General features: G+C 47.5%; 1 protein-coding gene across 1 annotated transcript in view; it reads left to right on the top strand.

The window, feature by feature from the left end:
• Window positions 1–23,711, top strand: part of LOC147684877 (uncharacterized) — a 308,164-nt gene that overhangs the window by 87,257 nt on the left and 197,196 nt on the right. The window contains exon 2 of the mRNA XM_086940749.1: window positions 15,094–15,194. Coding sequence (XP_086796875.1) covers window positions 15,094–15,194 — 101 coding nt within the window. The remainder of the gene's footprint in view (window positions 1–15,093; window positions 15,195–23,711) is intronic.

Raw genomic sequence — 23,711 nt, 5'->3', positions numbered from 1 at the left:
GTACTAGGGGGCACAGGTGCCTTAGGGGCTGCAGTGGCAGGAGTCTGCCCTCCTCCTTTCTTGGTGCACTCACTAAACCAGTGAGTTTTACTTTTACAGTATTGGCACCACCTTTTAGATTGGCCTTCTTTCTTCTTTTGGGGAGCCTGACCCCCACCCTCTTTGGGTTGTTGGGGACCTGTCGAAGACTTCTGGTCATTTTGTTCCCCCTTAGAATCTTTACCCTTCTGGTCTGCTTTCTTCTGACCACCTTGATTCTGGCCCTGGTTCTGTTTAACTCTTGTTCTAACCCATCTGTCTGCCTTCTTTCCCAATTCTTGGGGAGAGGTCAGATCTGAGTCAACAAGATGCTGATGCAACAACTGGTTCTGACAATTGTTTAAAATTTGTTCTCTCATCATCAAATTGTACAATCCTTTATAATCAGTAACCTTACTGCCCAGCAACCAGCCCTCAAAAGCCTTAGTGGCACAATCTACAAAGTCAGCCCAATCTTGAGACTGAGTTTTCTGGGTATCCCTGAACAGCACCCTGTACTGTTCAGTGGTTAGGCCAAACCCATCAACCAGTGCATTTTTCAAGACTTGGTAATCATTAGCATCCTCTACCCTTGTGGTGAGGAGCTTGTCTCTTCCTTTACCTTCAAATGAGAGCCACAAGATAGCTGCCCACTGACTTGGGGGAACACCTTGCACAGTGCAGGCCCTCTCCAAAGCAGTAATCCATTTGTGGATGTCATCCCCTTGTTTAAAGGGGGGCACTATCTTACCAAGGTGTTTTGTATCAAAACTCCTTTCCCTATTGCTAGGTACAATGCTGCCACCAGTGGGGACTGCCCCACTCAATTGTTGCTCTCTAGCAAAGGCAAGCCTCTCTTTGGCCAGGGCAAGTTCTTCCCTTTCAATCCTCAGATTGGCTGCCCTTTCTTTAGCTTCATACACTCTCCTCTGAGGGGATGTCATCCCTCTTTGGGAAGAGTTGTGAGAGCCATTGGTTTGAAGGGATCTGTTAGAGCCTCTTGATAGAGACCTAGCTCGTCCATTCCCAATGTTAAGCTGACCTGATAGTGGCCCCAGGAGTCCCCCAGTACCACTGTCATGTTTGCTTAAGTTGGACCTGCTTAGTCTTACGACTTCTACCTGTCCCTTATCTGCCTCATCTCCAGAGGGATCCTCATCCTCATCCTCCTCCACATCTTCATTCTCAGTTGAGAGGTGGATTAGGTCAGGGTCTCCTCTGGTTCCCTCAAGGGGAGGCATGCCTCCTTCTGGATTAGAAGAGCTAAGAAGGGTCTCAGCTTTTCTGGCATCATAAGTCTCCAAGAGACCAATCAGAAAGGAAGTTGTGGGGTTAGACCCCTGCTTGATCTTCCTGGAGTGACACACCTGTCTTAACTCCTTGAAGCTCAGCACAGTATATCTTGAAGGGATGACCTGTGGAGGGTCAGCTGACACAAGGGGAGACTCAGAGTTTCCTCCTTTGTCCGACATACTGTTTCTAGTGTGGTGTAAGTGATGCACCTACCTACACTATGTGTTTACCTACTGATCCCTTGCTAAGAGTTGCAGCCAAGGTGTGCTAAGCCTTGAGGAGCTGCAACAGCTGGTTCAGTAGAACTCAGAGTATTCTAAGCTTTAGTTATATGTACCTAACAGTACTTATGTGATCTTTCAACAAGATATTCTTAGGATACGTGTGGTAAAACAACAGCAAGCTCAAATCCCAACCGCTGCTCACCAATGTGAGAAGGTGGCCTGATATGCAGTGCTCACTATTCTAGTGAACACTATGTATCAGTCCAGCAACCCTTATTGATGATTGGTTGTAAGTCAACCTTATAGACCAGCTATCCTAGTAGCATGGATACGAGCAGTCTAAGGCTAAAGACTCGAGAGGGCGTGTTAAGCCAGCTGTTTACCACACATATACCCCTTGAACACCAAGTGAAAGGACACCACACAAGTGTTATGAAAATAAACAGTTATTTATTAAAGATCACAACAGCCCTGTACTCTTTATGAGGACAGGGTACTAAGCACAAACCAAAACTCTTACAAAAATACTTAAGTTAGCACAGTATATACAAATGCCCGAGGGGCACGGAAAACCATATACTCTGAAAGTGGAATGTGAAATTCCTAGCAGGTAAGTACAGTACTAATAGCTTTTGGAATCGCTAGGACTTGACTAGGGAATCGTTAGATTACTTCTAGGAGGCCTAGGGGACTCGGGTGCAGTGTGTGCACTCTCCCGCGAGATGCGGACAAAAGTCTATGGTAGCTAGGAATTGGAAAGTTAGTGTTCTCGGGCAAACCCGACCTGGTAGGGAGAAAACGAAAGTAGATTCTGACCCTTGGATAGTGAGGCTATGCTGGGGCACCGAAATGCCGAAGTTACCTAGCCCAGGGGCTGCAGCTGCATAGGTCTGAAAAGACGTCGGGAATCCTCGTAGACGGACCAGGAGCCGGAAGAAAAGATGCTGGCCGGTGACCAGTGAAGAAAGTTCAGTTGGATCCAAGCCTGGATCTCGAAGATAGATGACACCTGAAAGCAGAGGGGACCAAGTTCGAGACTACCAGCCAGTAGTCAGTGGGCACCAGGAGGGCACCGGATGGTAGCCACCTCGACAAGGTGAGTGGGTGACGCTGGAGCTCGAAGATCTCACGGACCAGGAGGCGTTGTCGGCGACCAGGATGGAGGATCGAGCTGTCCCACGAAGATAGAAGCTGTCGGCGTCGCTGGACCCAGGATTGGGCAACAAAGCCTTGGCAAATTCAAGCCCACGCGGTGGACTCAAAATGGCGTCTGGAGTGGACCAGGAGGGTCCGGGGTGCCTCTCTTCAAGAAGGAAGCAAGGGCCAGTCTGGAGCAACCAGACCAGCAGTCGTGAAGTCGTCGGGCGTCGTTCAGAAGGCCACAAGCCAGCCGGCTAGTAGCCAAACAACGCGGTGCACAGCAAACAGCAGAAGGGCCCCACGCAGATCGTGGAGATGCAGGGAGGCTGACCTTGGGTGCTGGAGCTGCGCAGGGTCGGGGCTTCTCGGACCCCAAAGCACTCACCAGTGGAGGACACGGTGGGCTTGCAGTAAAGATGTCGTGCAGTCTAGGCGATCGTCGGTCCCTCGAGGTCTCGTCGCACTCACGGTTCTCAGCTTGGCTGTAGAGGTGAGTAGAGGTCAGAGGTGCCAGGGAAGCCGGGTCTCGTCGAGCTGGGTCGTCGGATTCGTGATGAAGGACTTGCAGCAGACCGCAGTGTTCTTTAGGATGGTGCCCGCTTGATGCAGGGTGACTACTCCTTAGCCACAAGGGAGAATCTTGAAGAAGAAATCGTGAAGTCCTTTCGAAGAAAGTGGTATCTTGATTCCAAAGATGATCTAATTTGAACAGGGGGCCCGCTCCTATCTTTATACTAAAAAAGGGGGCTGACCCGGTGACTAGGTCCTGCCTATGGGTGGGACCAGGAGGGGGGTGGTTACACCCCTCTCCCCTGCCGGACTTCCCCAGGCCAGGGGCTGGTGTGCCCCTGGAACTGGTTCTGACTGGCCTATGCGTAGTGAGCACCGGGGTGCCACTCAGCAGTCACCTTCCTGAAAAGCCCTGCCTACCCAGGATACACAAAACCATGTCTGGGACGGTGCTAGCACCGCCCCGGACAGGAAACCCTTTGTCCAGGCCTCCCTCGCTGGAAGGACTCCCAGCAGCAGGAGGTCAGACTCGTGTCTGTGGTGGCAGCATCCATTTTGTGGAGCTGAGGCTTCAGTTAACTTTAACCGGGGTTCACAGTTACATACATGTCGTGTCCCTCTAGAAGGGTGGAATGCTAACCCCGTCGCCAGAATTGGCGAGGGGTTAGTATTCCAATTCGTATGACACCTTACTCGACATGTTTTGATAAAGCAATACCAAAGATAGCATTTAACCGCGAGGATTATAATGCACTTAAGAGTATATGGTATGCGATATCATGGAACAGCTATTAGGACTTGGTTCCGCAAGCTGCAGACAGGCTCAGCTCATGCCAGAGCACCATCTCACACGATTCCAAGCACTCTGCCTTCAGGATTGTTAAGGCCTGCCATAGGAGTGACTGATAGGAATCTGTGTGTCCATTTTAGGGTTAGGTATAGGTATACTACACCTACAGCAAAGGGTGATTACACGACTTTGCCCCAGCTGTCATGCAGCCAGTTGTGTCAAATTTAGGAGGCCAGCCAGGGGTGGCATAATACATGCTGCAGCCCCTGGCAGCCCTGGGTACACCTATGCCCTGAGTTACAGGGTCTGATAAGGTGGCCCAGTACCAATTGGTAGATGCACCTAGGGTACATGAGGTAATTTAGAAAGAGAACAGCCAGGCTGTGGGTCTGATTGGCAGGCCCACAGCCAGAGAAAGTCGTAAACCAGTGAAACAAAAGCAAAAAATCTGGGTGATCATAGGATTGCAGACCCTACTCTCCTACAGCAGCCCTACAAGAATCTCTCAATAAGGCTAACTTTCCTTTCTCGGATGGCGGATTTCGTCCTCACTACGGACGCTTCGCTAGAAGGATAGCGGGCCCACCTTCAGGACCTCCGGATAAGGGGCAAGTGGTACAAAGTGCTCTCAAAGATGCACATTAACTTTCTGGAGCTCCGAGCTATTCCTCAAGCCTTACAGGCTTTCCTTCTAAGGATTCAGGGGTTCTGGGTTCTGATAAGAACGGACAATAAATACCACATGTATGCATTTTCTGATAGATACATCTGCCGTGTGGATTCCTCACCTTGTGAATATCCCCCTTGCGCCAGCAACATTCGGAAATTCTTTTGTAGCCTCGCGCCGATGTGGACTCGGACGTCATAGAGTCACGGCTTCGCCCGCAACTCCGCTGACGTCACCGACGCCTACAATAGGCCCACGCCGGCGGGATGACATCAGTTCCCTTTTTTCCGCGTCGTCGACGCTAACGGTTTTCGGGATACTCTGTAGCTTCAAGTTACTCTGTAGCTTTATTTCTTTGTTATTTCCAGTTCTCTTGTTACTTTGTTCGTAAAAATGTCGACAAAGAAGACTGGTTTTAAGCCCTGCAGGGAATGTGGAAAAATGATGTCCGTTACGGACCCGCACCAGGACTGCATTTGGTGCTTGAGCTCCGATCACGACGTGGATGGGGGTTCGTCGTGTCAAAAAATGAATCCTAAGGCCCTCCGAGAAAGGGAGTATAAGCTTCTTGTTGCTAAATTGAAGGCCGATAAAGGAAGAAAATCTTCAAAGTCCCATTCGAAGAAGTCGAGATCGAGGTCTCGGGAGGCGTCGGCTTCGAAGTCTTCCTCGGATCATGCCTCGAGGTCGCGAAGGAAGCACAAGAAGAGAAGACATGAGTCTCGACGTCATTCAGGTGATAAGTCTGGCTCGAGGTCAAGATCACCTAAGAAGATAAGATCGAAGGTAATTCCTCCACAAGAGGCTTCGGATCAGGAGGGCGAGGCTTCGCCTTCGGAGTCGCCGGCTCATTCACCGACTCCGGCACCCGATCCGACTCCGTCTCCGGCACAGCAGGAGGAAGAGGAGGTTCATGAAGAGGTTAAAAATTTGACTCCTGTTGTTAAGACAGATTCGAATCTTCCTCGAGGTCGGCCTGAGCATCCACCATTTCCAGCTCCAGGTCAGGATCCTTCTGCGTTTCTTAACGCAATGTATGATGTCTTCTCTAAGTCTTGGTACCCCTCTGGAGCGCCTTCGGGTCCTATGGGTCCAATGGCATTTAATTTGGGGGTGCCTCATTCATATGCCCCGGCACCTTTCATGCCGTTTTTGCCGGCTCCGACCCCGCTGTGGCAGTACCAGGCTCCACCCAGGCCGATGTCGACGCCGGCTCGTCCGAAGTCGACGACTCCAGCACCGGCGTCGCCTGCTCCAAGTAAGTCTTTGGAACATTCTTCTAAGCCTTCGGGTTTCGGTCCCGACGTCGGCTCCGGCGCCGTCGGAGTCGACAATGGATCCGGCTGCACTTCGAGTTAAGCAGAGATCTAGAAGGGAGGCTCAACGTCTGCTAGAAGAACAGAGGTACTGTGAGTCTCATTCTGACTTGGAGGAAGGTGAGCTGGATGAAAATTATTTTGAGGATCTAGCAGAGGCTAGTAGACTTGAATTTTCTCCAGAGTGGGTCTTGCAATCAGGCCCTGATGCACCGTCAAAGGATGCTCAACCATATCACGTGGTTATGAGAAAAGCAGTGGGTCTTTTAGGCTTAAAATTGCCTACTGTTGAGTTCAAATCGAATCTGCTTACAGAGGTTCTTCATTCTCCGAGCTCAGCAGTGGAGCCTTTGCTCCCTTTTAATGATGCTTTGACTGATCCCATTATGGAGGTGTGGAAGAAGCCTCTTTCTGCTCCTGCAGTCTCGAAAGGTGTGGCTCGGAGGTACAGAGTGGCTCCTGAGGACACTGCCTTTTTGTCGACACACCCTTCGCCTGAGAGTTTGGTGATCCAAGCGGCATGTTCCAAGAAGTCAGTGGGTGCTTTTCCCCAAGTTCCTGGTGACAAGGAGGCTAAAAAGCAAGATCAGGTAGCCAAGAAGACTTTCTCTTCCGCTAGCATGGCGTTGAAGTCCACAAATGTCACTTGCCTTATGGGAAGATATATCCATGCTCTAATGGACTCAGTACGTACTTTGATACCAAAGGTTCCTGAAGACTGTAGAGGTGACTTTGAGGAAGCTTAATCTGACACTCAGGCAGCAGCTCGTCAGGTTATTCAGAGCGGCCTTGATACTGCAGACTCTGTGGCGAGGATTATGGGCACTGCTGTTGCCACAAGGCGTTCTGCATGGTTGAAATCCTCAGATTTTTCAGCTGATGTGCAATCTGCTTTGCTTGATCTGCCTTTCGATGGAGAGTGACTCTTTGGCAAAAAGGCGGATTCGGCCTTGGAGAGATTTAAGGACAGCAGGGCAACCGCTAGATCTCTTGGTCTGCAAGTGAGAGGCTCTACGACCAGGAAATTCGGAGGCTTTGGTCGCTCTTCCTTTCGTACATTTAGACGAGGTCAGCAGCAACAGCAGCAGCAGTCAAACACCTTGTATAAGTCGTACAGGGGAAGGCAAAGGGCGCGTCCTAGAGGGCGTCAGACCTCTTCCTCCTCCTCCTCCAACCCCCCAGCCACAGAAAAGCAGCCCTAGATCCGCCATCCAGGATCTTGTGGGTCCGGTGGGGGGGTCGGCTTACTCACTTTCTACGGGATTGGGAATCGGTTACATCAGATCTTTGGGTTCTCAATCTCGTAGAAAATGGGTATGCCCTTCCCTTTCAGGAATTCCCCCCCAATTACCCTCCTTGCCAGGGTTATTGCTCAGAGGAACATCTACTACTCCTACAGGAGGAAGTTCAAACTCTGTTGAGGAAGGGTGCGATAGAGGTGGTCCCAGAGCAGGAAAAAGGTCAGGGATGCTACTCCCGGTATTTTCTGATTCCCAAGAAGGATGGCAGGCTTCGGCCGATTTTGGATCTCAGGACCTTGAATTTTTATCTGAAACAGGAGAAATTCAAGATGCTCACCCTTGCTCAGGTTCTTCAGGCTCTGCTGGAAGAAGACTGGATGGTGTCGCTCGACTTGCAGGATGCGTCATTCACATCCCTATCCTCAAGTTGCACAGGAAGTATCTCCATTTTACGGTGGGTTCGCAGCACTATCAGTTTGCGGTCCTTCCGTTTGGGATTACTACTGCGCCTCGAGTCTTCACCAAGGTGATGGCAGTGGTGGCGGCGCATCTCAGGAGGTCGGGGATTCCAGTATTCCCTTATCTAGACGACTGGCTGATCAAAGCGGAGTCGGTCGAGAAAGTGCTCCATCACTTGCAGGAGACAACCCAGTTGTTGTTCAGGTTGGGTTTTTCAATAAATGTGCCCAAATCTCACCTGGTGCCCTCCCAGCGCAACCTGTTCATAGGTGCAGTACTGGACACAACTGTATGTCGTGCATTCCCTCCTCCTCAAAGGATTCGCGACATATAGGATATGGTTCCTTTATTCTACAATGGAGCGGTTGCTCCAGTCCTGAAGGTCCTTCGCCTGCTCGGTCTGATGGCTTCTTGCATTCTGTTGGTCAACCATGCACGCTGGCACATGAGGGCGCTCCAGTGGTGCCTCCGCAGGCAGTGGTATCCGCACAACGGAGATCTCAGGGAGTCAGTGAGGATCTCCAGAGAAGCTGCGGCGGATGTGTCTTGGTGGGGCGTGGACGGCAACCTGTCTCAGGGAAAGCCTTTTCAGCTACCTCCTCCGGTGGCCACAGTGATTACGGATGCTTCACATCAACCTTCTGGAATTGCGGGCGATACGTCTGGCGCTCAAGGCCTTCCTCCCTTCCCTTCGCGGTCAGTCGGTTCAAGTCCTGACGGACAACAGACCGCGATGTGGTACATCAACAAGCAGGGAGGAGTGGGGTCGCAGTGTCTCTGCAGAGAGGCTCTGCGTCTCTGGTCCTGGGTTCAGGACCACCAGATTTGTCTGATGGCAAATCATCTGGCCGGAGTTCTGAACGTTCGTGCAGACGTTCTCAGTCGGCAGTTCTCTGCCGATCACGAGTGGAGGCTTCACCCAGAGGTGGTGCGTCATGTCTTTCGGGCGTGGGGGACTCCTCAGGTGGACCTGTTCGCTACTTGCGAGAATGCTCACTGCCCGTCATCCTGCAGTCTCCAGTATCCGATGCAGGGAGCCTTGGGGGACGCGTTTCAGTTGAGTTGGGGAGATCAACTCCTTTACGCGTTTCCTCCCATACCCTTGATTCCTCGGGTTCTGAGGAAGATTCGCCAAGACCGGGCCCAAGTCATATTGATCGCCCCGGACTGGCCAAGAAGGGTGTGGTATACAGATCTTCTCCACCTCTCCTCTCACCTGCCGCTCCGTCTCCCTCTCAGGGCAGACCTCCTCTCTGAGATGGAGGGGCAGGTTATACACCCCCACCTCCAGACATTGCACCTTCATGCCTGGAGATTGAACGGGGCAACCTGATTTCCTTATCCCTCACACCTGACGTGGTGGATGCCATCTTGTCAGCCAGGCGTGACTCCACTAAATCTGTCTATTCGTATAGATGGTCTAAATTTGTCAATTGGTGTGGTGGGTATTCTATTGACCCTTTGAGAGCCCGTTTGTCTGACGTTCTCCGGTTTGCTCTTTCTCTGGCACAGCAGGGGCTTGCTGTTGCTACGGTTAAGGGTTATCTTTCGGCACTGTCGGCTTTTCTTTGTTTGCCTGACCAGCCGTCTCTTTTTAAGTCTCCAGTTGTTTTAAGGTTTTTGAAGGGTCTCACGAATATGTTCCCTCCTACTCCTCTTATTGTGCCTCAGTGGGACTTAAATCTTGTCTTGACTTTTCTGATGGGTGCTCCCTTTGAGCCTCTTCATAAATGTCCTATGAGGCTTTTAACCTTTACGGTAGTCTTCCTTGTTGCAATAACCTCGGCAAGGAGGGTAAGTGAGCTTCAAGGTCTTAGTTCCAAGCCCCCTTTCTTGACCATTCATGCTGATCGAATGGTTCTCAGGACCAGGGCTGCTTTTCTTCCTAAGGTGGTGACTCCTTTCCACCTTGGTCAATCTACTACCCTCCCTAACTTTTATCCTCCCCCACATCCTTCCAAGGAGGAGGAGAGGTTGCACCGTCTGGACCCTAAGAGGGCGGTGTCTTTTTATTTGGACAGAACTAAGGACTGTCGATTGGATGATCAGCTCTTCATTGGCTTTGCTGGCTGCAAGAAAGGAAGAGCGGTCCATAAGAGGACTTTATCGAGATGGATCGTCCTCTGCATAAAGATCTGCTACTCTTTGGCCGGTAAGGAACCTCCAGAGGGTATAAGGGCTCATTCTACAAGGGCTAAGTCATCTACCTCTGCATTGGCTAGAGGTGTTCCTGTGGAGGACATTTGCAGGGCGGCAACTTGGTCCTCCCTCCACACGTTCGCAAAGCACTACTGCTTGGACACTGAGGTGAGGAGGGACGGCCACTTTGCGCGCTCTGTCCTTCAGGATTTCCTGGTTTAGAAGAGTGGACACCCTCCTCCGGGAGTGTGGGACTGCTGTGGGACTCTATTCACAAGGTGAGGAATCCACACGGCAGATGTAGCTATCAGAAGAACAAGTTACTTACCTTCGGTAACGCTTTTTCTGGTAGATATTATATCTGCCTGTGGATTCCTCACTGACGCACCCGCCTCCCCGTTGTCCACTCTTCTATACCAGAGTTACTGCAATGTATTGTATAATGTAATGTTAAGGAGTTGTTTTGATTGCATTTGCTTCACACTGTGTGTGTTTTTCTCCATGATTATTGTGTATTATGTATACTATGTATATTTCTGCTTACATTGGTCCGTCCGTGTGCCACGATGGCACGGAAAAAAGGGCGGAACTGATGTCATCACGCCGGCGTGGGCCTATTGTAGGCGTCGGTGACGTCAGCGGAGTCGCGGGCGAAGCCGTGACTCTATGACGTCCGAGTCCACGTCGGCGCGAGGCTACAAAAGAATTTCCGAATGTTGCTGGCGCAAGGGGGATATTCACAAGGTGAGGAATCCACAGGCAGATATAGTATCTACCAGAAAAAGCGTTACCGAAGCTAAGTAACTTGTTCACCTGAACAAACAAGGAGGCACACGCTCGCACATCCTATCACAGGAAGCACAGGAAATCTGGAAGTGTGTTTTCTCTCACCACATCTCTATCAAGGTGGAACATCTCCCAGGAGTGAAGAACAGTCTGGCGGATACTTTGGGCAGAACTTCTAACTCTTGCCACGGATGGGAGCTAGATCAGAAGGTACTGGAGTCCAGCTTCCAGATGTGGGGTGAGCCCAACTTGGATCTCTTCGCTTCTGGAACAAACTGGAAATGTCAATTCTTTGCCATCGCGAAGCCAGAAAAAGGTTCATTGAGAAATGCTTTTCTAATAAGGTATACAGGGATCTTTGCCTACGCGTTCCTTCCTTTTCCGTTAATTCCAAGACTTCTGATGAAACTGAAAAGAAAGCCATGCCGAATGATCCTCATTGCTGCACGTTGGCCACACCATCATAGGTTCACAGAGTTTCTCCTGCTCTCAGAACGCAGACCTTTTCGCCTTCCAGTATCATCGCCACTGTTAAAAATGAGCAGAGGTCAAATTCTCCATCCACATCCAGCCCCACTGCAGCTACATGCGTGGTTACGGAACTCGCCGAGTTCAAGGACTTGGACCTACCGCAAGACTGTAGGGACATCCTTTTTAAAGCAAAAGCACCGTCCACGATTAAAACTTACACTCTCAACTGGAAACGTTTCTATTCTTGGTGCCATGGTAACTGTGTGCATCAACTTGAGTCTTCTCCAGATAAAAGTTTACCCTATCTGTTCTCCCTAGCTAAATTCGGCCCTATGATCACATCTATTTAGTTACATCTGGCAGCCATCTCTATTTACATGCAGTCCTCTGGAGGCTTATCTCTTTGTTCATGTTGACTGGTAAAACAGTTTATAAAAGGACTTTTCAGAGTGTACCCTCCTGTAAGAGCTCCTCCTCCAGAATGGAGACTTAATCTGGTTCTGGCGCAATTTATGAAACAACCTTTTGAGCCTATACACAGAGCAGAACTCAAATACATTACCTGGAAAGTTGCTTTATTTTTAGTTCTTAGTTCTGCCAGGAGAATCAGCGGATTTCAAGCCTTCACAGTTAAGGAGCCTTACCTTCGCTTTACTAATGGCTACATTCTCCTTAGAACTAATCCAGTATTTATTCCAAAGGTACCGTCAACTTTCCACCTTAATGAAGCGGTTATTCTACGAACATTCTTTCTTAATTCCCCGGCTGAAAAGGCACTTCATACATTGAATATAAAATGATCCCTCAAATTTTATCTTTCACATACTAAGAGCATCCAGAGATCTGATCAACTGTTTAGGTCCTATGGTGCTCAAAAGCCAAGTACTGTAGTGACTAAAGCAACAATTGCAAGATCGATTGCAGCTGCTATTCGCGTTTGCCATACTAAAGCAGGCAGACCGCTTTCTTTCAAAGCAAAGTTTCATTCCATGAGAGTAGTGTCATCCTCAGCGGCGCTTTTTGAGGGAGTGCCATTGGATAAAATGTGCAGCGACATGGGAAAATGTGCATACATTTACACAGCATTCCTCTTTGATTTGGCTACGTAGGCAGAAGCAGCAGTAGGACAAGTAGTTTTACATAATCTTTTTCAATACGGTTGGAGTCGGTTGGAGTTGATTAATTATTAATGCTAATTGAATGTTTTTGCTTCACATGCGATTGCTATGTTGAGTTCTCTCTATGCCTGTATGTTTCTATTTTATATTGTCATATATATGGAGGGGAACATGGCGGCCGCCAGTTAAGCAGCTGCGGGTCAGCAATCAATCTGGTCCCGTAACGTAGGTCGTTAGGGCTCTCCCTCGACCTCCCGCTCCCCTGCGCAAGCATTCTTGTCTGAAACTACTTGCCTGTTGTGAATCTCCTGACGCCTTTCTGCTCCCTGCTAGATCAGCGTGAGGTGTCCGACGCTCCCCAAGTCCCGCGGTGGGAGGGCGCCGCTCGAGAGTCGCGTTGTTGCTGTGCAGCTGTTTTCCAGGTACGGGTCCGGGTAAGGGGCGGCAGAGCCCGCACTGGAAGAAGCCCCCTGGAGCTGGTTTGTGGCTTGTGCTCTTCGACGTGGCTCCCTGCGGTAGAAGGTGGAACAGTGAAGACAGGTCTTAGTGACTGGCATGTTGGAGGCGGTAAGACGGTTTTACAGGTAGACAGAGCCCCAGGGGCTTTGCTGTCGGCGGCCCTGGCCTCAATTAATGGTACATCTCTGTCATCTTGCGGAGGGGCTAAGAGGAGGGGAGGCCCTACACCCTATGGAGAGGGGCAGGAATCCGCAAACTAGATCTTCTCTGCACATAGGGGTGCGCAACCTATCACCTTTCCAGTACTGATGGCTCCGGTGTCCCCCCCAAGTGGCCCCGGTAACACAATTAAGGGTCCATCCAAGTTGCCCGAGTGTTTAAAAAAGTGAGAGGGTCACGCTCTCTACAGCTGCTAAAAGTCCTAGGAGCAGGGGCAGAGGAAATAAGGCTTCTCTATCGAAAGTGAAGGTCACACCCTCACTAAAATCCGACTATAACGTTCTCGCTGCTCCAGCCTCCATTTCTATTCAAGAAGGTGCCCCCGGTATAACCAAGTTTACTAGGATGGAGGTGAAAATAAGGCATCCTCAGCAGGTCACTTTGTCCCCTCTTTGTTCCCCTACCACTCAGCCTTCCGCCTTCGTCCTCAGTGGACCAAAGGAGTCCTACAATGACCATGCATCCCTCAATCACCATTGCAAATAGATTCACAGTGTTTGGGCCGCAAGAGGAGGACAACCATGATGAGCAGGCAATACCTTTACAGTTGGTCCCAGGCACTAGTCAAGCTCACCAGATGGCCCCAGAGTCCTTGGCCGACATTCTCCTTGTTCTTAAGGAAGAGATGAAAAACAGATTCACGATCTCTGGTAATAATCAAGTGGCGATTCAGTCCTCCTAGGCAGTTATAGCACAGAAGCTGGAAGAAGTAGCCATAAGAACTGATACCTTGGAGCAGGAAGGCCCTAAGATAAATCAGACACCAGACACATCTTCAGTAGAGATGATCCGATTAGTCAGGCAAAATAAAGAAATGAGGGATGACTTAGGTGGTCTTGAGAATCACTCAAAAAGGAACAACTTAAGACTGATTATTGTCCCCGAGGCTTTAGAAGGGTCTGACATTAAGGCCTTTGTAGTTTTACTGTTGCGAGATACGCCGCTAAAGAACTGATCAGATATAGATCTCTCCTCGGAAATTCAGCGGGTTCATCGGGATCCTTATAAGAGAAATATTGCAAACTAGAAGCAGAGGAAAATCCTGATAATCTTTCTCACGTATACTACAAAGGAGGCAATCATGTCTATAGCCCTCAACGAACGCTCCCTGCGTCCAGATGATTCTCTTTTTCAAAATCATCAGACATGTGTCATACCACCGCCCAGAAACAATGGGAAATGGGGAAGCGGATGGAGGAACTGAACAAACTGGGGGCTAAGGCACAGTTAAAATTCCCAGCCTTGCTATTCACAATGTGAAACAACCATATGTTATGTTATGTTATGTTATGTTATGTTATGATAAGCTTGTAGTATGTATGTATGTATGTGCATTGCTCATGCAGGAGGCGGATGATCTGATTGCAGAAATTAAAAAGCGGGCAGGCACATAGGGGAGTCGGGGGGAAAAGAGGGTGAAAGGAGTCCTGATACAAATGTGCTTAATTATACCCGTAGATTGAGGCCCATTAGGCTTTACAGTAGGGAGGGTTCCCAGGGATGGGGGTCAAATGGGCACAGGGGTTGGGAGGAGAGATGCGTGAGGGGGGAAGCACAAGATGGAGAGCAGTGGGAGAAAATCAAAAAAAATATTCCTCTATCACGCCAGAAAGCTTTCTGCTCTGATACAACACTAGCTTTAGTTCTAGTTTGGATAGCATCTAGATGGAAGATCTTTGACAATGAGTGTTAATGAAAATCAGAGGGACTTGCCTCTCTTTGGATGGTTCTAGAGGGTATTAGAGCCTGATTGGCTGTGTTTCAACTTTGGTTCTATTTTTACAAAAGGACACTGCAGTGACTATGCAGTGCATTATAGCATATTATGATATGTGTTACTACTATTATAAATATGTTTATTTATACCCTGAGATTCCCACCTCGACGGCGGGGAAGATTGAAGCATGTGAATCTATGAAAAATACCAATACTGGATAACTGAAGTTTTCTTATGGATCATCATAAGATACTTCATCTGTAGTGTTGTTTCAAAAACACTAAAGTGGAATCATTGTCTATGAGACATTTTACTGGCCTTCATGTAGTACACAGGCAATTCCCAGCAGTTGTGAATGTGGAAGAGGAAGGATTATATGATCTGATTCAATATAAATGTACATTTTTGTAACTGAACTCATTTAATTTTTTTAATATATTAATTTTATTATAGTCATTTTGGCATATATATAGAGAAGGAAATGCCATTACATTTATTGAGCTTTTTCATACCTTTCAAAATTTAGTTTTATGAGACATTGGTGCAAAGCCAGACACTTCGAGGACCTTCTTTCAGAAGCTGTACTTCCGTAGTTAAAAAGTGTAAAATAGAAGTCATTAAGGAAAGGTAAGTGTACCATCATTACTCTATATTGTTTTACGATATAAGCACAATTACAAGTACAATCAGAAATTGGAAATAATGTTTTGTGTGCATTTGGTTAAAATCAAAAACTTTGTTTTACCTACTCTTACTGTCTTTAAAAGATATTCAATTATATTTGATGCTAAAAGCAGAAAAATATTAAATAATAACATTAACAATCTATATCATGAATTCTTAACTTCCCTCCCACTGTTTTCCGCACCATTTGGGGATATATTTTTGTATTATCTAGAAGAATATGAAGCATAACCAGAGACAAATGGATGGTGAATATTGAACAAGATCATTATAGCGTACTTTTCAAGATTCTTCCACTTATGATTCTACGAAAGAACGCAACAATGATTTAGTGGCAACTTCTTCAAAAAGAAACCGAAATTCTACTTCGGAAACAAGCGATCGAGGGATGCACAAATGTCTTCCAGAAAAGTTGCCATTCATCTAATTTTTGGCACATCACAGTACAGAATTACCATAAAATCCTCATGAACAGGCTGCAGATGATCCAAGTCAAGAGTGGAGTGGAAGTTGTCATCCTGCTTAATCTGTCTGCAGTTTTTAATACTGTATTGCATAACATATTTCTTTTTTCCCTCATGATGAGTTGAAGGTAACTGATGTCGCTTTGGGATGGCTCTTATCCTTCCTGAAGAACCATCGCCAGGCAGGTACCCTACCTTACTATACATCTTGGGCCCGATGTAGGTAAATGCCATTTACCGATTTTAAAATACCGAATCCTACCGATTCGGTATTTCAAAATCGGTAAATGGTATGTAGGTCCCAACATCTGGATTCGTTACCGAATCCTTAACAATTCTTTAATTACCGATTCGGTAAATACCGAATCGGTAATGCCCATTCATTCCTATGGGCTTTGAAGCCCATAGGAATGATTAGGCATTACCGATTCGGTATTTACCGAATCGGTAATTAAAGAATTCACAAGGGTGCAGGGGGTGTCACTTTGACACCCTCTGGCACCCCCAAAACAGGCACAGGTGCCATGTGGCAGGCATACCTGCCCTAAGGGCAGGTCTGCCTGTCACATGACATAGGTGTGCATGCACACATGTGCATGCACACCGGAATCGGTATTTTACCATGGATTTGTATTCCATGGTAAAATACCGATTCTGTAAGCCATGTGCAGAAGGTACATTGCCTACCTACATTGCATTTTCGGTAATTTTACCGAATCGGTAAATATTACCGAATCGGTAATTATTTTACCGATTCGGTACATATTACCGAATCGGTAAATTTACCGATTCGGTAATGATATCGATTCGGTAAAATTACCGAAAATGTGCCCCTACATCTCGGTAGCCCTTTACCGATCGGAAACGGCCGAAAATCGGTATTTTCGGCCGATTCGGATCGGTAAAGGGCTACCTACATCGGGCCCCTTCTTCTTAGAGAATGGTGCACCATAAGGGTCATCGCTAAGTTCTATTCTGATCAGCGTTTAGGTGCTCTTACTTACCTGGCCAATCAGTTAATTTTGGCTGAAACTGATGACTTACACAGACAATGCTCAAATAATTCTGGTCATGCATGGAAGTTCACCTTAATACATTTCAATTTTAGTGACTGTATGAAAGCAGCAGCCATACGTATAGAAAAGTATTGCTTAGAGCTCAACGCAGAAAAAACTGGCTAAACCCCAAATCTCCGGATTGATAGTCTTAGCATCAGGATGGCTTGTCGGTAATTGTGTCTTCTATAAAACATTTTAACATAACACACTGATCCAGTAACAGTTTTTATTGGTGTTTATACTATATTCAGGCATAAATAAGTAATTAGTGGCACAACAACACAGAAGATACGTATTGAGCAGCCACCAGCATAGCTTACTTAGTGACCAGAACTCATTATTACGTTGACAGGTCATCTTCTCAGTATGAAACGTATATAAATCACAAGTAAATCCCAAAGTCAGCCAGGGTTCACACAAATTTTAGTATGTTTGTAATGACAGCCTCAAGCTTCGTAAAACAGTTTTAAATCCTGGTGCATCTGGCCTTTCCTTAAAGAAATTTTTGAAAGGGGGTGGGCCAGTGTGGACTTTCTGTATTTTGCGATATCTCGCTTGGCCAGAAGAATCTCATGATCAGTAAGTGTCCTCAGCAGAGATGCCCAGTACAGGTCCCACATTAACTATGGGTCCCTGATAACCTGTATCCCTAAGTATTTGAAATCATCCAGGCTATCATCAGTGGGATTCCCAACTCACTTTTTAAGTCCCCTCTGTGGAGTGGGTAAATCACAAACCTGTTCCATTTGATTCTTAGGCCAGAGAAAACACTACGTTTTGCAAGGATCCCAAAACCCTCTGTCCTGTCTGTCTTTTGTACATGCAGAGAAACTGTGATTGCTTTCATAAAATCTGGAGTTCTCCAGGCATTCAGTCTTTCATGGTGGGTGAGACACAATAGAATCTCGGGTCTGAGGCTTTCAGAATTTGAGCCTATTTAATTCTGATTGTTGTGCTGCAAGCAATTTGGTAGATTGTTTTTAAGACGGGTGGATTTGGTGCTACTGTCTATGAGGATGTTTTTTTCATGACGGCATGTAGCATAACTTTTTATTATCCAGTATTGGGGTATCTTTCATAGATTCACATGCCTGAATCATTCCCCGTCGTCGTAGTGGGAGTCCCACGGTATATAAAACAAAGTAGTATATAGTGAATAGTACATGTTAGATTATGACCAAGCACTCACCTGAATACCAGGGTTGTCTGCAGGGGCGATGTTGTATCATCAACTCTTCCAGGGCACCTCTCAGAACTGCTGATGTAACAGGAGCGCTGGTAGGTGTCCCGAAGGGGAATAGACAGAGAAAGAAACAATAGAAGCTGGCGTCGCACAGCTCCTTCACCAGGACCAGCCTCGGTTTTTGATTGTAACTATTAAATCAACAAAAGAATAACATAAGAAAACTCTTCTGACCCATTCGTACTATCTTTTTTTGTAAAAGAAACTACACTTAGAATACACTTAAGAGTACCTTATTTCCTAAATGACGTACCCAAATAACTTTCTGTAGAGTGTAAGAATTGTCTTAGGGTTTTCTTGTTTCCTTAAAATACTGCGTCAATATTGCGGTGGTCTGGCGACGTCAGATGTTCTGTCTTACTATCAGGCATCCCACCTACTGATCTTGAACGAATGGTGGTATGGGGATCGGGGAGACCCAGCGTACGCCCTTGAGAGGTACCTAATGGAACCTGATACTTTGCACACTATCTTATACTCGGCCGGGAGGAGGAAGAGGTTGCCTGTGGTTACCCAGGTAGTCTTCCGGATTTGGCGGCAAGCGCTACATCGTACGGGATGGTGGAATAGACTGACGGAAGAAACCCCGTTGTGGCAGAATGGCTGGCTACCGGCTCTGGCGTCCCTACAGATCTTCTGGGGATGGGACTCAATAGGAGTCTCGGCGCTGGGTCATGTTATGAAAGGCACGACCCTTAAATCTTTTCAGGAACTTAGCGAAGAATATGGCATGCCCCGGACCCAGTTCTTTAAATACCTGCAGTTCCGTCACGCCCTCATGCCCGCTTTAGAAGGCCTGGACTCTTTGCCCGAATTCAGCCCCCTAGAGGCTAAGGTGTTCATGGGGGATTTGGAAGACAAGAAGACAAGAAGATATCCAGCATTTACCAGATGCTAGTGACTCATTGCTCCTCCTCGCTAGACAAGTTGAGGGCTTCGTGGGAGGGTGATGTGGGAGTGCTAGAAGAGGAAGATTGGAGGGAAGCCCTGGAAGCCCCCAGAGGCGCGGCTATTGCCGTATGCCTACGATTCATCCAATTCATTTACTTACATAGAGCCTATTATACTAGGGAGAGACTTTGGCGTGCTGGCTTGATTGCGTCCCCAGATTGCTTGAGGTGTGGTCGGGCGAGTGGCACATTTCTGCACACGGTGTGGTCGTGTGGAGCTCTGGAAAGGTTCTGGACGGGTGTGTGGGATTGTCTGTCTGAAGTGTTGGGATGGGAGCTACCCCGTACCCCTAAGCTGGGTCTTCTTCATGTCTGGAACAAGTGGGCGGTAATATTTATAAACGGCATCTGCTGCTTCTAGGCCTCATCGTAGCCAAGAGAGATGTGGCTCAGGCCTGGAAGGACCCCAGGGCCCCGCCGGTGGGAGCGTGGAAAAAGGGCTTGGATTACTGCATGGGGTTGGAGCGTCCTGTGTTTGAGGCCCGGGGCTGCCCTAGGAAACACTATAAAATTTGGAAGAGATGGGCAAACTATAGGGGGCTGTGGCCAGTGCTACATGAAGATGATACAGGATTGTTAAGCTTAGATCCTGGGTGAGGGGGAATGTACATTCAGTATCTTGTATATACCATTTTTCTTTTAGGATCATGTGAACATTGTGCAGGGGGTTAGGGTGAGATCCGGGAGGGGAAATTGACGGGGGGGGGAGGGGCGGGGGTTGGGGGAATGTTCTCTTTAAACAGTTGTATGGATTGCTTTTCTATGACAAATGCTTACCTGCTTGCGGCCTCTCCAGAGAACGGAGTGTCGCGTCTTATGTGCAATCTGTCAATAAAATTTGTTCTAAAAAAAAAAATACTGCGTCAAAAAATAGAAAAGATTTAGCCCCAAAACAACAAGTTTTTTTAGCGCTCTGGTATTACTATTTGACACTGAGTGTGTGTATTTGTGTTGTCTCGCAACTGGATGTTCACTGTCAGGAAATGGGCGATTCTTAAAGGAGGCACATCACTAGGATACACTGGCTACCCTGGTAACTAATGTATGGGGAGTAAGCTTTGCAAAGATTATGCAACACACAGTATATCCTTAAAAGAGATGAATGTATAAATGCCTACCAGGTCTAGGTCTTCTGTGTATTAGGTTACTATGAGTGGGGGGCGACCTATGACTAGCTTTACCCTCTAAGCTCCTCTGTGTTTTCAAAAGCTGTTTCAACGACGACAATCCCGCCGACTATTCCAATACCACCAGCTATGACTGTATTACCATCGACAAAGTCTCGGTCGACGGCATTAATGTCACAGTCACCGGTGGCACCGACAACAAAAATTCCAATTTTGTATGCAGGTCCTTCAACTCCGTTCCTGCAATCTGCACAGATTGAATTTAGGACACCTAAGATTTCACCGCTACCTCCCAGCCATCTTTTAGATGTGGAGTATACAGATGAAGAATAAGGCCAATTTGGAACGGCGCATAGCCCTTCCGAGCTCAACGTCAAGTACCATGAAGAGGAAGATAACTATGCGGATGAGGAACAGTATTACCAGCACTATCCGGCCCCTCATGCTCGGTCTCAACAGTACAAATACTTTGAGCAGCCAAGACAACAACCTGCTCAATTTCCTCCAGCATTAATACTGGACCTTCAAAACATGTTACAGTGCCTCCGCCTCTGCCGGTAGCTCCTCAAACACCGCTACCACCACCTCCTGCCACACCACATCCCATAATTCAACTGCCTCCCAAGGAGGATTCTACCACCTCTGAGGAAGAGCCTGAGGAAGGAGAAATCTATGATCCTCCTCCGCCCATTGACGAGTGGGATGATTACATAGCACCAACACCATCCTCACCATCTCATCGTCCTTCGGAGGATATTGGAGGTTCCCATAATATTATGGACAGAGCCACTAACAGATTCCACTTGCCAACAGTCGGACTGTTTTCTGTATGATTTTAAGGAGAAATCGAGAAAGAAAGTCAGGTCAATACCTATAATTGATCCCATTTGGTAAGAGGGGGTTAAAGTGATGAAGACGCCAGCCTCGGTGGTTCCTGTGCTACCGAGACTTGACAAAAAATATAGAGCTCCAGACGACTCTCCTGCATGTCTAACGGGTCACCCCAAACCTGACTCTGTGATCTCACAAGCAGTCCAGAGACGATCAAAGAATCCGTCTACTCTCATCACATCTCCACCGGATAAAGATGGTTGACGCCTTGATTCCATTGGAAAAAGATTTTCCTCAGTGGCAGCAATCTCAGTCAGGGCTGCTTACGCTTTGGCTATATTGGGCAGATACGATAGACAAATGTAGTCCGATATGGGGACTATGTCAGACCTTATCCCTGAAGAAAACAAAGAACAGTTCATTAAGATCCATGCGGAAAGAGAGAGATCAGCGTCAGAAATAATTGACATTGCAATGGACATTGCCACTACCAGTTTCCGGCAGTTAGCGGGTGCTGCGGTTCTAAGGCGTCAGGGGTGGCTAAGAGCAACAAGTTTCCGCCCAGAATTGCAGTCCAAAATTTTGGATATGGTTTATGATCGCGATCGCCTATTTGGCAGTCACATTGATGAAGCCCTTACCGCAATACAAATAGGATACAGATACTGCCAAAGCTCTAGGTACCCTTCAGTACCTCAAAGTGCCCTTTCGGGGAGCTCGAGGCTGAGGTTTCTCAGGTCACTGGGGAAATTATCAGCGTTCCCAGACTTACCAGTCCTACCAGCCACAATATCGGCAAGGATACCAGCAACAATCCTACCGCCAACCAGTAACGGCTGGTTTCTCTGGACAAGGCTCCAGACGAAAGCCAGGGTCTCAAACCCGCGACTCCGGTCGCAAGCAGTGATTTCGACAGGGTACCAGTTCCTTTTCTTTTCACCCAAACGGTGCGAACATCTCCAAAGATATCTGCTAGTGGCGCAACATCACGTCAGACAAGTGGGTCCTAGATCTCATCTCTTATGGCCACACTTTGGAATTTATTCAAATAACTCCCAGGGGATCGCACCCCCCTCGTCTTCACTAACTCAAAAAGGAAGTAAAGATCATGCTTCAAAAAGGAGCTTCTTTCTCATTCGCATAAAATCGGGGCAGCGGATGCCTATCTTACACCGCAGGAAATTAAACAAATTCTTAAAAAGTGAAACATTCAGGATGGTCACGCTTTCAGACATCCTGCGACGCCTCAATAGCGGCGACTTCATGACTTCATTGGATCTCCAAGATGCTTATTTTCATGTCCCTATTCATCCAAACCACAGAAAGTTCCTACGGTTCACAGTGGCTAGTACCCACTATCAATTCCGAGTCCTTCTATTTGGCCTCATATCGGCGCCGCAGACTTTCACAAAACTTTTAGCTCCAGTGGCAGCAGCCTTGAGGAGCAAAGGTCATCAGGTATTCCCATACCTGGACGATTGGATGCTAAAGGCACCATCGTCACGTCTAGTGGAAGCTGCAACAGACGATTGTCTAACCTTGTTTCGCAAGTTGGGTCTCTCAATCAATTACCAAAAATATTCGGTCCTTCCAAACCAGATATTGACATTTCTGGGTGCCAGATTGACGCCATTCAGAACAAAGCCTTCCTTTCCCAGGAAAGACAATGGTTGCAAGCATTAGAACTCAAACTGTCCAGAAAAAAGTGTTTATTTAAGAGTGTACAGTTCTCTACTGGGAATGCTCTCTTCGGCAATAGATCTCATGCCGCTGGCTCGCATACATATGAGGCCTCTTCAAGAGGAACTACAAAGCCAATAGATCCAAATTAAAGGTTCTTTCAACAACGTGGTAAATATCACTCCACGGATGGGGGAGGCTTTCCAGTTGTGGGCTCGGAAATCACATCTGTCCCAGGGTCTATCTTTTCTCCCAGTTATTCGAGACTACATAGTAGCAACAGATGCCTCTATGGTAGGCTGGGGAGGACACTTTCTAGGACCTGCAGGTTCAAGGGAAGTGGTCCTTGGCTCAATGCCAAATGCACATAAACAGGTTGGAATTGAAAGCCATTTTTCTCTCCCTTCAGGCTTTCCTCCCTCGGATACAGGGATCATCAGTGTTGATCAGCACAGACAACACCACGAGCAACAAACAGGGAGGCACAAAGTCCCTATCTCTGTCACAGGACGCCCAACAGTTATGGAACTGGCTGACGCTCCACTGAATTTCCTTAACAGCGGAGCATGATCCAGGCCTTCAGAGCACCTTAGCAGATGCCTTGAGCAGAACGAACGACAGCCGTCACGAGTGGGAACTGGAACGGAAACACAGCTGGACAGATATTTGCAATTGGGGAAAACCAGCGCTGGACCTGTTTGCGACCCAGATCAAATGCCGATTCTTCACAAGCAGATTACCTTTCCCAAACTCACTGGGGAATGCTCTTTTTTTTTTTTTTTTTAAATTTTTTATTTTGAGTGAAACATGGTGATAAACAAGGCAATGGCCCCCGAGGTGCCACTAATTTCCCCGCACAGGGGGCACTGTTATAAAGCGGTAGCGTTGATAGCCCACTGGGCTAAGTTGCGCAGTTATAAATTCTGCTTCATTCATTCATTCATTCATATATGCAGTAATAAAAGCACGTTAAGTTCAGTCCGCTGTGAGCAAGTGCAAAGTCCGTAGATCCGCAGTTCAATTAGCTCTGCAATGTCAACTGAAGATTTAAACCACTTATTGGTACGTAAGCATAGGTTCCTGTGTAGCTAAAGTAAAGGGCAGTAA

Source organism: Lissotriton vulgaris, chromosome 10 (assembly GCF_964263255.1).
Source record: "Lissotriton vulgaris chromosome 10, aLisVul1.2, whole genome shotgun sequence".
NCBI lineage: Eukaryota > Metazoa > Chordata > Amphibia > Caudata > Salamandridae > Lissotriton > Lissotriton vulgaris.
The sequence above is the reverse complement of the archived record's forward strand: the minus strand, read 5'-3'. Positions and strand labels throughout refer to the sequence as shown.